Below are 14,986 nucleotides of genomic sequence, written 5' to 3'. Positions count from 1 at the left end.
GAATGACCTCAATGAAATTCAGTTTGCTACTCTTTTCACATAATTTAGGGTTGCTAATTATTTTATTCCGTTTTCAACGATCATCATCAGCTTGTAGTGAGCATTACAAACTGTTTACGTCTTTCAATTTAATTACTGTACAATATACATTCAATAATATCCATTAAATAATAACACGTAATCATATGCTCATTTTCCAATTGTTATGATAAAAGTGTCCGCGTCAGCATAAAAAAAAATATTGATAGGACAGCATTTTTAACAGAAAAGTTTTGAGATTGCGCAATTATAAATACCCGCTGAGACCGTTGTAGGATAGCAGAAAGCTGAACTCAAGTAGAAATATCATCCCTCGATATTTTCGATACGACAGTTTCAAGCAATTTTTCGAACTAGTGTAAACTGCAAGGCTTAATCAACTTTGGAGGATAAGTTATCATGAATGAAAAAGAACATATTGATCGATTATTTGACGAGCGAGGTAAAAATGATAAAAATTCTACTACCTTAGCTAACACTCTAGACAAAGATATCCAAACTGTTTTTAACAGTCCCGAGAAATTCGCTCTAGAATTACTACAAAACGCTGATGATGCTGCTATCGATAATCAACCTATACATGTTACATTCCAAATCAATCAACGATACTTAGCCTTTTCTCATACCGGTAGACATTTCGATTATCAAGATGTCGAAGCTATTTGTGATAACGCACAACAACAGTTTACACGGAAGAAAACCGATTTAAGCAAGACTGGCTTTAAAGGAATCGGATTTAAGTCTGTATTTGTAATATCGCATCGTGTCTATATTATATCTAGAAATTATTGTTTCCGATTTGATCGCGATTATGCAAAATGGCGTAATAACGATAGCGATAGATTTAGACGTTATCCTTGGCAAATTACGCCTATTTGGACACAGCAAAATCAATTACCGAAAGTATTTGAACTGAATAAGTCACATGTTACTTTCCTATTTCAACTAGTCGACGAAACTCGATCTGTGAATAATGTTGAAAAGGTATATAACGCACTTAAAATACTGATGCAAACACCTAATACTATCTTGTTCTTACGTAACATACAAGAAATTACAATTCGTCAACATAATCGTATCGATTCTATTCAATTAAGAAAGTTATTCGATACGTCTAATCAATACGAATTATATGTAAACGATACATTGAAGAGTAAATGGTTAATTCGATCCGACGAACAACAAATTCCTAACGAAATCCATCAAAAGTTACAGCGACTACCCGATCAAGAATGTCCGACTAAACTTAAACAAGCAACATCAGTTAATCTCAAATTTGCATTCCTATTCGGCGAAGAAGGAACGTTAAAAGCCCATCATAAAGCAGTACTATTTTGCTATCTACCTACACAAATGTACTCCGGTTTACCGTTTCTAGTCAATGGCGACTTCTTACTTAGTGCAGATCGAACACAATTATTAACTAATATATGGAATGAATATATGTTTCGATGCATAGCTAAGTTTCATATCGCTTTATTACATGAATTTGCTCTAAATGAATATTATTGTGATCACGTTTTATTACTTTTAACACGCCGATTAAAAGGGACTATATCGCAACAATTTACCGACGTATACAGTAGTACTATCGATATTGAACTAGCAAAAATCGCCTTCATACCTTCTCATATTAATCAGTGGCAATTACTGAAATGGGGCGAAGCTATTTCGGACGATTTAGGATTCTTTGAGGCATTTCCAAGTATTGATTTAACGAAACGTAAAATGATTACAAGCAGCACTGTGCAAAATCAAAGTAAATTACCTACCAGTAACCATTTTACTTTCATTACACTAGCAGAAAATATAGAAAAGTATGCCCAAACCACATTGCAGATATCACGCTATCAAAAGTTTCTGAAATTTGTAATTGACGCCTACTTATCACACCGTTACTTATATTCCGATGATGGCATACAAGCATTGAAAAATAAATCTTATCTACTGACGGATAACAATAAATTAGTCGATAGTTCTATCATCTATCTACCAGCAAGTAACAAAGTAATAGAATACCCGTCATTTTTAAACTTCAATCTTGTTCATCCTACAATACTAGAAATACCTAATGCATTGACATGGTTAAAAAAAATAGGCATTGATAAAGTATCGGATGAAAGCATACTTGAAACAATTAGAAAGTGGCTGAGATCTCAACAAATTCAACTTCTTCGTAATCCCAAACTATCAGTAGAAATTGTTCGATTATTGTGCCATCTTACAATCGTGAATGAATGGAAATGGTACTATTTGTACGAATTACCATTGCTAACTAAATCAGGTACTCTCAAAGCAGCTAAAGATTGTTATTTACCATCCGATCTTGACCCGCGTTTCGATCTTGAAAAGATTATTCAAAAAGATGTGGGATTTGTCGACTATAAATCCTACTTAGATGCATCTATTCATACAAGCAAACTCAAATCCACGTTGCTGTTGTTGCACGTTAAAGAAGAAATTAAATTCATCTGTGGAAAATTCACTCAACTCGATGAATACTGCACAAGAAACGATATTTACCAATTTCAAGAATATCGAAATTATCTTACAGAGCAAAAACTTGTTCAATTTCATAAATTCTATCATTATCATATAGCCTACTTACCCTATATGGCTTGTTTAGAGATTAAAAATTACGCAAAATTCTTTTTTCAACAGTTAGTTCAACATCAAGAAGAAATCATTGAAGGAATAAAACATTTTAAAATTTATAGTAAATCCAATAAAAATAGCTATGAATACTCAGCAATACATTACCTGCAATTTGTGCTCAATAAGGCTGCATGCGTTCGAGCTACTAATGGAAACTTGTATCCTATGAAAGATCTATATAACCCGTCACTTGTTAAGCATTTGGATCAAGAATTAAAACATTACCTACCACAGATGCAAACTAATTATGGCGATATAACTATCAATCTATCTGAAGAATTGATGAAATGGCTAGGAGCGCGTAGCAAACTAACCGCACAAGATGCCATCAAACTGTTAAAAGATATCGCAGCTGGATCACCGCAAAAACTCTTTGATCAGTTCCAAAGCTTTTATAAAATGATGATTATGTCAGCTTGGAATGATAGTCAGTGCGAAGAATTAAGGCAGTCAAATACTAAAATTTTAGCTTCGGATGGATCCTTACAATCTATTGATGCATTATATTTTATTCCTGACAAACAATTATGCAGCGTAAGACATCCAAATCTACTAAAATCTTTCCCCGCTCTAACAAAAGAAGATATGCTCATAATTTGCCGTTACTTTGGCGTTAAAGAATTAAAGGCAAATGATTACGAAATAGTTTATGATAAATCTGAAGATAATTCAATCATAAAGACTGAGATTAAGAATTTACTAAAAATGGTTGCTATAACTGAAATAAATCCTAGTCATCGTGGACGGTGTCAGTTGCTTCGAGAGTGGCTTAAAAAGATAAATAAGCTAGATATATTAGCAGTTGAAAGTTTAGCTCTGTTAGTTAAATCTAATTCAAAAATCAGTTTCAAAGTAGAAGCGATACTTTCTAGAAATAAACTGGCACTTTCCAGTAATCAACTTTTTTACGAAAATCATCTTGATGACAACAATAACTTACATGACATCGCACAAGCCATTGCAGCATATTTAGAACTATCGGAAGCTAATCATTATGTTTTGAATACTTTAGTGATTACTAATTCCAATAAAAGTCGCATTAGATGGTTAACAAACCAAAATTACAATATCGCTGCCTTGGACATGATGGATGAGAATTGTTTACTAGGTGATGATACTGAAAATCAAGCCGATACAATTCTTAGCGAAAAAGCGACCCAAAATCTTTCATCTACACCATCTAATCTACACTCAGTATTGACATCAGCATCGTTAGACGATGAAATTACCGATGTCAAGTCCGAAAGTAAAAGGCTTAAAAAAGTTAAAAAATCTACGACAATTCAGAGTGAGGCTAGTAAAAGGAACAGCTCCAAATCGTCAAGCTCATCTGAAGACGAAAAGTGTTTAGAATATTGTCAACCCGCTGATGCGATCAAAGCTACTTTCTACGCGATAGAATACACGCAAGATGAAAACTTTCCATCATTATTTGCAAATTCCAGTGATAAAGAACAGTGTATTCAAGCTATCAATTTAACAAATTTCTCTGAGACAAGTAAATCTGCTTGGTCATCTAATCGTCCTACTGTAAATTTTTTTGAAGCATCTCGATTAGAAAACACTGCCTACGAAAATGAAATTAAAAAAAACAAAATTAAAAGTAATAATAATTATAATCGATGGACTGGTCGATGGGGAGAAGAGTTTGCGTATAAGTATTTTCAAGATTACTACCGAAAGAAATTTCGTTCTCTAGAAAAAACTAACAATAGAGAAGCAATAGTTATGAAAGGAGTTGATCATCGAGGTAAAGATCTATCAGTTAAAATAATCTGGTTTAATAAAGACCAAGAAAGCAATTTTCCTGCTGATATTAACATCATTAAAAATGATCGTTCAAAGTATATTGAGGTTAAAACTACTTATAAGAAAAAAAATCTTTTTTGTAAAATTAGTCAAAAGGAATGGCTAAGTATGCATCAGTATGGCAAAAATTACCGATTATTTTGCATCTATAACGCAGGTAAAGAGGGAGATGTCCTGATTAAACAAATTAAAGATCCCATATCTAAAGTAATGGAAGGATCTATAATTCCAAAGGAAATTTACTTTAATTTATAGTTTACTGGAAATCGTTTGTAATCGTAAAGGAAAATTAATATTATTGGCAATCTCTGGAATCGAATAATATAATAAATTGTAATTGAGGCAAAAATACGCGAGTTCGTAATATCATAGTGATCATTTAATATTTAATCAATTTACATTAGCCGCAAGTATTATACTTCTTAAAGTATCGGTAATAAATTTGATTGTCATTGAATTACAATCCAGACATTAAATCATCATTCCAGCTATACTTAATTAATTGTTAAAGCAACTCTATTTCAGTCATTGCACTAGCTCCTTCCATATGCAAATTCGCTATAGTTATGATGTATCTGATATCTATCTACTATTTAATTTGATAGTAGTAGAATAGTTACTAAATCATTAACATATCTAAAAGAATAGAAGATTTTACGATTAAGCTTAGCATTCAGTATATATTTTTAAGCTAGTGACTTCTTTTGCATTCAACTTGCCTTCTTATTATACATTTTTTATTTTTGAACTTTGCACAATTTTCTTTATGCTTCATTTCATATCATATTAAAGACTGAAATTGCCAGCTTATTATTATATTACAGAGCTAAACGATATCTCTCAATTTGTGCGCTATTTGATTAAAATAAAATTATGATATGAATTGAATGGACTTCCTTTTTAGAACCTCCAGGACTTCAGTTTCCTTTCGAAACTTACTACTATACAAAACCAGTTCTGACACAATTCTAACGTACATTACAGCATAATACTATATAATGCCTTAATATTGCATGCAGCTAGAAGTTTTAGGCCTGGTTAATTCTATTTCTTTTGATATTATGATAGGGACAATATAAAGTGAGAGTGAAATTTCTATATGATATAATTTCGACGATTATAATTATACATCTAATTATATAGTACATTAATTCTCAAAGTATCTGGTTAATGTTTTAAGCTGCAACTCATTTGAAAATCTTAACAGCTTACCGTATCAAGTATGATGGAGATATACTTCGCCTGATTGTAATAGGCTATAACACCGACTTTAGTTCCTGGTCAGTATACACAGCAGTTTGCCAAATTCTATAATTACATATACGCATTTCGATGAAATCCTAGAATCAAAGTAACAGTAGAAAGATCACCAGTCATGGAAAGGTGAGAATAAAAGATGGACAGAATCAGCTAATAATGAACTTAATGGTAGACTACTGAACATTACATGCCATGGCAGCTATGCCTAACTAATTGCAACAATAGATTATATTAATCTTTAGCCTATTATTTAAAAGGTTAAAGAATTACCTTAGCACTATTTTATAGTCTTATCAAATTATTTATGTCTCATTTTGGCGAAGCAGATTGTCAGGAGAATAAATGACCGTACATCATAAAAAGAATATAAACAACATTCCAAATATTAGCTACTTGGATCGGCTATGACTTTCATTACAGTGTGTCATGTGACGATTTTAATATTAGGATTTAATTATTCAGATGTAATCCTTGTTCATAAATAAAAAAGTTTCTTCAACACTGCAATACACTAAACAAAATAATGTATAATTTAGTTTTAGTGGCGTCAGTAATTTTCTATTGTTACCGTGTGCCAACATCAGCAGGTTTCATTAGAGATCCAAGTTTCATCTAATTTTTTTTAATTTACTTGGACAAGGAGCATAATTTAGTAGCGGAAGATAGCAAAGCCCTAGACGCTAGTAGGAACGACACCCTACGGAACTCTAACCATTTCGATCTATTTGCTACAACAATCTACATTACCGCAATATATAACCGAGATTAAATTGAGGAATACAAATTATGGATAAAAAAGAACACATCGAAAGATTATTTGACGAGCGAGGTAAAAATGATAAAAATTCTACTACCTTAGCTAACACTCTAGACAAAGATATCCAAACTGTTTTTAACAGTCCCGAGAAATTCGCTCTAGAATTACTACAAAACGCTGATGATGCTGCTATCGATAATCAACCTATACATGTTACATTCCAAATCAATCAACGATACTTAGCCTTTTCTCATACCGGTAGACATTTCGATTATCAAGATGTCGAAGCTATTTGTGATAACGCACAACAACAGTTTACACGGAAGAAAACCGATTTAAGCAAGACTGGCTTTAAAGGAATCGGATTTAAGTCTGTATTTGTAATATCGTATCGTGTCTATATTATATCTAGAAATTATTGTTTCCGATTTGATCGCGATTATGCAAAATGGCGTAATAACGATAGCGATAGATTTAGACGTTATCCTTGGCAAATTACGCCTATTTGGACACAGCAAAATCAATTACCGAAAGTATTTGAACTGAATAAGTCACATGTTACTTTCCTATTTCAACTAGTCGACGAAACTCGATCTGTGAATAATGTTGAAAAGGTATATAACGCACTTAAAATACTGATGCAAACACCTAATACTATCTTGTTCTTACGTAACATACAAGAAATTACAATTCGTCAACATAATCGTATCGATTCTATTCAATTAAGAAAGTTATTCGATACGTCTAATCAATACGAATTATATGTAAACGATACATTGAAGAGTAAATGGTTAATTCGATCCGACGAACAACAAATTCCTAACGAAATCCATCAAAAGTTACAGCGACTACCCGATCAAGAATGTCCGACTAAACTTAAACAAGCAACATCAGTTAATCTCAAATTTGCATTCCTATTCGGCGAAGAAGGAACGTTAAAAGCCCATCATAAAGCAGTACTATTTTGCTATCTACCTACACAAATGTACTCCGGTTTACCGTTTCTAGTCAATGGCGACTTCTTACTTAGTGCAGATCGAACACAATTATTAACTAATATATGGAATGAATATATGTTTCGATGCATAGCTAAGTTTCATATCGCTTTATTACATGAATTTGCTCTAAATGAATATTATTGTGATCACGTTTTATTACTTTTAACACGCCGATTAAAAGGGACTATATCGCAACAATTTACCGACGTATACAGTAGTACTATCGATATTGAACTAGCAAAAATCGCCTTCATACCTTCTCATATTAATCAGTGGCAATTACTGAAATGGGGCGAAGCTATTTCGGACGATTTAGGATTCTTTGAGGCATTTCCAAGTATTGATTTAACGAAACGTAAATTGATTGCAAGCTACAGATTAGAAAATCAGAGTAAATTACTTAGCCACTTTACTTTACTTAAACTAACAGAAAATTTAGAACAATATAGCGAAATCTGTATAGAGAAATCATGCTATGGAAAACTTATAGAATTTCTGATAAATACCTGTTCATCATTCGGATATACAGATAGAGAATTACGAACACACATGCAAAAAATATCGTTTCTATTGACGGATCAAAATAAATTATCTAACAGTTCTGCTGTCTATCTACCAGTCAGTAGGAAATTGAAAGAATACCCATCAATTTTAGGAATTGACTTTATACATCCTGCCATGCTTGAGATTCCCGATTCAGTCAAATAGTTGAAAAGTATAGGTGTCAGCCACATAACGGACGCAAAAATAATTGAAATCCTTGAAAATTTTTTGAAAGGTATCAAAGTTAAGCAACATTCTCCATCTTATCTCGACGTATCTATTAAAATTGTTCAATTATTATGTTGCCTCAAAATGGAGTTTGAACTGAAATATTCCAATTTAAATAAATTGCCATTACTAACTAAATCTGGTAACATCAGAGCAGCAAAAGACTGTTATTTGCCATCAGAACTTAAACCACGCTTGGATCTTGAAAAAATTGTAACTGAAGACATAGGATTTATAGATTACAAATCTTACCGCCATACATCAATAACTGCAGAAAAAGTCAAATCGATACTACTGCAGTTGCAAGTTAAAGAGGAAATTCATTTTTTTTGTGGAGAATTCAATCAAAATTCTGATAGTAGTGATATTGATAAATTTGAAGAATATAGTCATTACATTACGAATGTCAATATGATCCAATTAAATAAGTCCTATCATTATCATATAGCCTACTTACCCTATATGAGTTGCTTAAAGGTAAAAAATTATGCAAAATTCTTTTTCCAACAGTTAGCTCAAAATCAAGATGCGGTCATCGAAGGAATGAAAGTATTTAAAATTTATAGTAAATCTAACAAAAATAGCTATTCTTATTCTGCTATGCCATATCTAAAATTCATGCTTAACAAGACTCCTTGCATCCTAGCTACTGATGGAAAATTCTATTCGATGGGTGATTAATATACATCATCGTTAGCTGAGCACATAGAGAAAGAACTGCAATACTGTTTGCCACGGATGCAAACTAAATTTGGTAGTATAACTATCAATCTAGCCGAGGATCTAATGAAGTTATTAGGGGCTCGCAACCAGCTAACCGTGCAAATTGTCATCAAACTCATAAATGCCATTAATTCAAGATCACCACAAAAATATCATGATCAATTTCAAAGCCTTTATAAACAAGTGATAGCATCACCTTGGGATGATATTTATTACGAAAAATTAAAGCAATCAAATAGCAAAATATTAGCTTCGGATGGATCTTTACAATATACCAGTTCGTTATATTTTATTCCTGACAAAGAGTTATGCGGTGTGAGGCATCGAAATCTTTTAAAGTCATTTTCAAATCTAACAGTACAAGATGTGTTAATGATTTGCCGCTATTTTGGCGTTCAAATATTAACGGCGAATGACTATAAAATAATCTATGATCATCCTAAAGATAATTCAAAAATGAAAACATTAATTACAAATTTGTTAAAAATGGTTGTTATAACAGAAGCGAAATCTACAAGTTACCGAAATCGATTATACAAGAAATGGCACGCAAAACTGAATAAACTCGATATTTTAGCAGTTAAAAGACTTGCACTTGAGGTTAAAGCCAATTCAAAAATTACTTTCAAAATCGAAGTTATACTTACTGGTACTAAACTTCTACATGATAATGATTCTGATGAAACTAGCAATTTAGATGATATTGTAAAAAGTATTGCAACATATTTAGAATTATCTGAAGATAATTTAAGGTATCTAGAAATATTATCATTAATCAATACCGAAAAAGATCGTCTCAGATGGCTAGAGAAAAAGAATTATAACGTTAATGCCTTACTCATGATAGATGAGAACTGCATACCAGATGGCGATATACAAAGCCATTCTGATGGCGGAGATACTACGGAAAATGTTACACATTTGAACTACAGCACAAAACCAAAATATATTCTCGAATCCTTAGATGAAGACGATAACATCGGCACAGAATCAGAGAGTAAAAGGCTTCGAACAAGTATATGGACACATAAAATTTATGAGCAACATAGTAAAAGTGAATTATCAAGAGAAGAATTCGTTCGCAATCGCAAAGTATCTCATCAGCTAACACTTATCAACAAATCATCTTGTGTAGGCAAAACAGGCGAGACGAATTCAAATATTTCTGAGCCTACAAGCTCATCTGAAGATGATAATTATCTTCAATACTGCAAACCTGTAAATGCTGCCCGAGCTAATGTTAGCTTGATGAAATACGACGAAAAATCTCAAGCACTGTTTAAAAATACCGGCCTTCAAGTACAGTATACTCATTGTACTAACTTAACAAATCATTCAGATACATCAACTAATTTTACTATTCAACGTAATCAAGTAGGCCACATAAGAAGTATTTCTAAGGAGAGAGAAAATAACAGTAATGAGAATAAGGGCCATAATCGATGGACTGGTCGATGGGGAGAAGAATTTGCTTTTCAATATTATACACGCTATTATAGGAAACAGTTTCGTATTATTTTAATAGAATACGAATATTTAGGAACGGCATTTATGAGAGGCATTGATAGTCGAGGAAAAAACTTATCAGTAACCATAACTTGGCTTAATTACAGTCAAGAAAGCAATTCATCAGCCGACATAAAAGTAATTAAAAACAATATTTCAAAGTTTATTGAAGTTAAAACTACTTATAGAAATAAAAATCTTTTTATCAAGATAAGTCAAAAAGAATGGCAGTATATGTGCCAACTAGGCAAAAATTATCGACTATGTTGCATTTATAATGCCGGAATAGAAGGGGAGGTTACGATCAAACAAATTAAGGATCCTGCATCTCAATTAATGAATAATCCTGCAACTGCGAAGGAGATTCGTTTTAAAATATAGCTTATAAGAAATGTTAGCTGTAGTCATTAATCATGTGATAACAATGTGTTACATTGGAATGAGGTTAATTTTGAATTGAATATTTTGTTTTAGATGAAAGCAAATACCTATTTTACCAATTCTGTTTGGCATCATTTCCGAGCCATAAATGAAAATACTGCTAAAGCAAAACTGATCGAGCTACTAATCCTAGATAGGCGTTAAATTATCATTCTATTTAGAAATGGTTAGGTTACGGTCAAAACCCGTTAACAGTTATAATATAAGTAGCTGTGATCTTAATTTAAATATCGCTTCATTCTAAAGGTAGGAAAGATCAGGTTAAAGTTATCATTGGATTACTAATTTGATAACGAAGGAACATCATTAGTTGGCTTATTTCCGCCATTTTTTTTGTAAAAGATAAGTTTTACCTCTTATTTTACGGTAATATCTATATTATAGACATGCTAAAATATTAACAGAGTCTGTCAATATTACGTAAAAATGGTTGCTAATAAGATATTTGCCTTTAAACAAATAATTTGTTACATCATGCCATTATTTGCTATAAGCTATGTGATGTTTAAAATTAAGGAGTTATCTCAGTTCCTGTTGGTATTTATAATACATCGTCATAAACCTATGATAAATAAAATTTGCTTCATTATATAAAGATAAGTAAAATCCATATGGCATCAATTTCTAAATAATAAGTAATTGCCGATTCAACGAAACTCCATTATAGTACATCGCACCAAAAAATATCTTTTATTGCTATCGCCAACTATACGCATATGCGGTACTGTAAAATAATTTATTATCGGTGAACCTGTTATATTAGTACCCTAGCTAGTACTTTTATTGTTACTTCTAAAGATAACATAGAGCTAGCTGATTATATAGTTGCCATAATAAATTATTACAACTATCTATGTCAATATGAAAATTTAGATAGGAAATAAAAGAAATCGGTATTATTAGTAAGAGTAAGCAAGATTATGAAAATTGTGTATCGAAGTATTGGAAATATTTAGTATTATTGCTATATCACTCTATTATTGGAAAAGGAGAACCTATACATCAATACACGATATCAACCACAAAAATTTTGATTGCGAATTGGTAGTAATTATAGAAAAATCAATACATTCTCCTGATCAAGATATTTAGTAGAAAAATTTAAAGGCTGCAGAATTCATAGCTTTTGATCGCTCTTAAATTAATATTGTCTTTAAAAATCTTAATTAAATAAAACGTTGAGCCTTTAGTATCATAATCGTAGCAAGTATAAACTTTTAGACACTAATATGACTGATATTAATCGTTATTGATAAGTAATACTGTTAACGCTACTTTGTGAAGTAAGCTTACAATGCAACTATACATATCTAAGCCGTTAAAAGAGTATATGAGTTTTGTGTTACGTAGACAGAATACCGTATTTACTATCGTTGAATAAATTTACAGGTAACAGCACATACACTTTATTTATGTTATCATATGAAGCATTGATCATACTACCGTGAATAAGAGAACAGATAATAACGAAAATTTGATAGTATTATTCGACAAACTTGGATACTGTAATACTCCATATTGTCAGTAAAATTAAGACCTACCATGGAGATAATAAAAAAACCTCTATGGATGTGCATTAATTATCACAGAATCGAACTAAATCATATTCAAGGTCATATTATTAAAATGCAAGAGCCAGTCTCTAGAACCTTGAGTGTTTACATATAGCAGGTCTTTACTTTGCTCGCTAGCATCCACTCTTCATTTCGAAACACTTTAACGTCTACGAGTTATTTGACAGCGACTAAAAATTTGCAAGGCAACTTCAAACAAACCGATACCAAGGGAAAATACCTTGACAAACCCATTTAGCAAAGATCTTAACCAGAAACTAGTTGTGGTTATCCTGTTTGTGAATACAAATGACTGATGATTGTAACTATAATTATAATTATTATTGTAGTACTGCGATTGGTGAATGACGAAAGCAATAAGTGCAAACAACGGCAATAATTATAATTAATACAGTTTGCATCATTTTATCATGGCATTTCTTATTAGTCTCTACTGTAGCTCTCGCATTGACGATGAATGGATTAATGGTGACTAATGTCAATCTTGCTTATCAACATGGCGATCATTTTATAGTACTGTAGATACAGATACGTAGTCGTATGCCATCAATGACTATTAAACTACAATACAAAAAGAAAGAGGGAGGCAGTTTCAAGGAATTTCACTAGCAAAAATGTGATGACTAACTATTTCTCCTGTTACTTTAACTGGTAACATCGAAAACCGGACAATGTGCAGTACTATTTACAAGACTCTTCAGCATCATAGCAGAGTTTTGAGAAGAGTTTCACTCTCATGATATGCAATTGCACATTAAGGCAGAAACTGTACTAGAGGATTGAATCTCACAGTATAACTTGCATTGCTAAAAGATTCCTCTGCCTTTCATTTACTAGTCCCTGCTATTATTGTAAGTTTCAGAAATTAAAAATGAAAGTACTACAATGGGACTTGGGAAAACCTATAGAAAATCTAAAAAAATTAAAGCATTCGGATGGTAATACTCAGGCGTAAGCTAAAGCTGTCATAATCGTCATATACAGTACTGTTTTGAAAGTTATTGGTCTCCACAGTGTTGTACACTAACAGACGATTTGTAATAATGCTACCGTCCAGTAATTTGCGATTTTGAGTTTCTGTATACGCTTATTCTCTTCACTTTCCGTTCGAAATATTTTTGCATCAGGTCATTTAATAGTGGTTAGAAATTTGCCTTAAGGCAACTTCAAACAAACCTGTAGCAAGGAAAAAGAAAATTGACAAATTCACATAGCAAAGGTCTGAACCATGTAGCTGGCTGTCGCCATCTTGTTGATAAATACGAGTAATAATCATTGTTGTGGTAGTGCTATATCACCTAGTGGCAACTGATGGATTAACGAAGGCTAGTGTCAATCTTGCTTATCAACTTGGCGATCATCTTGGCAGTAGATACATCCTCTTATGTTTTTTTGCATGGCCCTGATTTAGCTTTTACTGTACCAACTACTTTTTTGCTTTATTGATGCGTCTTACATATTTGAGTTTAGATTTGATTGTATTTGGACTATTTCGGGCTGGCTCTAGTGTCTCGATAACATGAACAGGAATTAGTATGGTCCTACAGTATGACAACTATTGTATTTTATATCTGAGCATTACCATATGGAGCAGTACTATATATAACAGAATCGAAGTTTGCAGATGATGCTTTCAATTTTTCTAGAATTTCTAAATTCTATTAGTTCTCCCATACACGTTCATGTAGTAGAGCCGTGTGGCAACGTAAAAATGCGCTTTCAGTGGCATTCGTTCCATTTACCGATTATACATACTAAAACATTCAGTGATGGTAGCACCTCCTTACTAAGGAGTACTGAGAGAAGAGAGAGAAAGACGTTAAGGTGCTGTAGTCATTTTGTTCTTTAATTAACTGTTCTCCATCATGTTATCGAGAATCCTTACTTTAATCTAATCTAATCTAATCTTAAAGATTTCTATCTAATCTCTGTAATCTACGAGAAGCGGGGGCGACTGGTGCAAGATTTTAAGTCTCTCCACAGACGTACAGCATTTCCTCCACCATCTTCATTTCCAAACACTTGTCTTAAGCTTATTTGACAGCGGTTAGAAATTTACCAGGCAACTTTAAACTAACCAAGGTCAAGGAAAAGAAGCTTTGGCAAACTCCACATACCAAAGGTCTAAAACATGTCGCTGGCCATCGCCACTCTGTTAATGAATACGACTAATAATGATGGTAGTGCTGTGAGAAGTGGCTGTTGTAGGAAATAAATGCTACACAATGTAACACTTGTATAGGATTATTTTATCTCCCACCAATCTGTCATGGCATGTCTAATGAGTCTCTTCCGAATTAGATACTCCTTGCTATAAAATAGTGCATTTATAATCGTTAGCGTAGATCTCGCATGGACGATACGTACGTGGATTAGCCATGAGCCGATAACTAGTGTCAAGTTTGCTCATCAACTTGCCAAACATTTGAACCGTAAATACGTAGTGTGCAATA

General features: G+C 32.6%; 3 protein-coding genes across 3 annotated transcripts; all 3 read left to right on the top strand.

Moving 5' to 3' along the window:
• Window positions 1–438: 438 nt before the first annotated feature.
• On the top strand, window positions 439–4,796 carry TRIADDRAFT_51896 (uncharacterized protein; the record flags this gene model as incomplete). The annotated part of the gene is made up of 2 exons (XM_002108662.1): window positions 439–4,660; window positions 4,759–4,796. The coding sequence occupies 2 exons, from the start codon at window positions 439–441 to the stop codon at window positions 4,794–4,796; spliced, it is 4,260 nt and encodes a 1,419-aa protein (XP_002108698.1).
• Window positions 4,797–6,549: 1,753 nt separating this feature from the next.
• Window positions 6,550–8,226, top strand: TRIADDRAFT_51895 (uncharacterized protein; the record flags this gene model as incomplete). Its single annotated transcript, XM_002108661.1, has 1 exon — window positions 6,550–8,226. One exon carries the CDS (start codon window positions 6,550–6,552, stop codon window positions 8,224–8,226), a length of 1,677 nt encoding a protein of 558 aa, XP_002108697.1.
• A 147-nt stretch (window positions 8,227–8,373) lies between these two features.
• TRIADDRAFT_51894 (uncharacterized protein) lies at window positions 8,374–11,103 on the top strand (the record flags this gene model as incomplete). The annotated part of the gene is made up of 4 exons (XM_002108660.1): window positions 8,374–8,766; window positions 8,800–8,854; window positions 8,987–10,815; window positions 10,993–11,103. The coding sequence occupies 4 exons, from the start codon at window positions 8,374–8,376 to the stop codon at window positions 11,101–11,103; spliced, it is 2,388 nt and encodes a 795-aa protein (XP_002108696.1).
• Between the last annotated feature and the right edge of the window lie 3,883 nt (window positions 11,104–14,986).

Source organism: Trichoplax adhaerens, genomic scaffold (assembly GCF_000150275.1).
Source record: "Trichoplax adhaerens TRIADscaffold_1 genomic scaffold, whole genome shotgun sequence".
NCBI lineage: Eukaryota > Metazoa > Placozoa > Uniplacotomia > Trichoplacea > Trichoplacidae > Trichoplax > Trichoplax adhaerens.
Note: the sequence above shows the minus strand (reverse complement) of the source record. Positions and strands in the feature narration are given on the sequence as shown.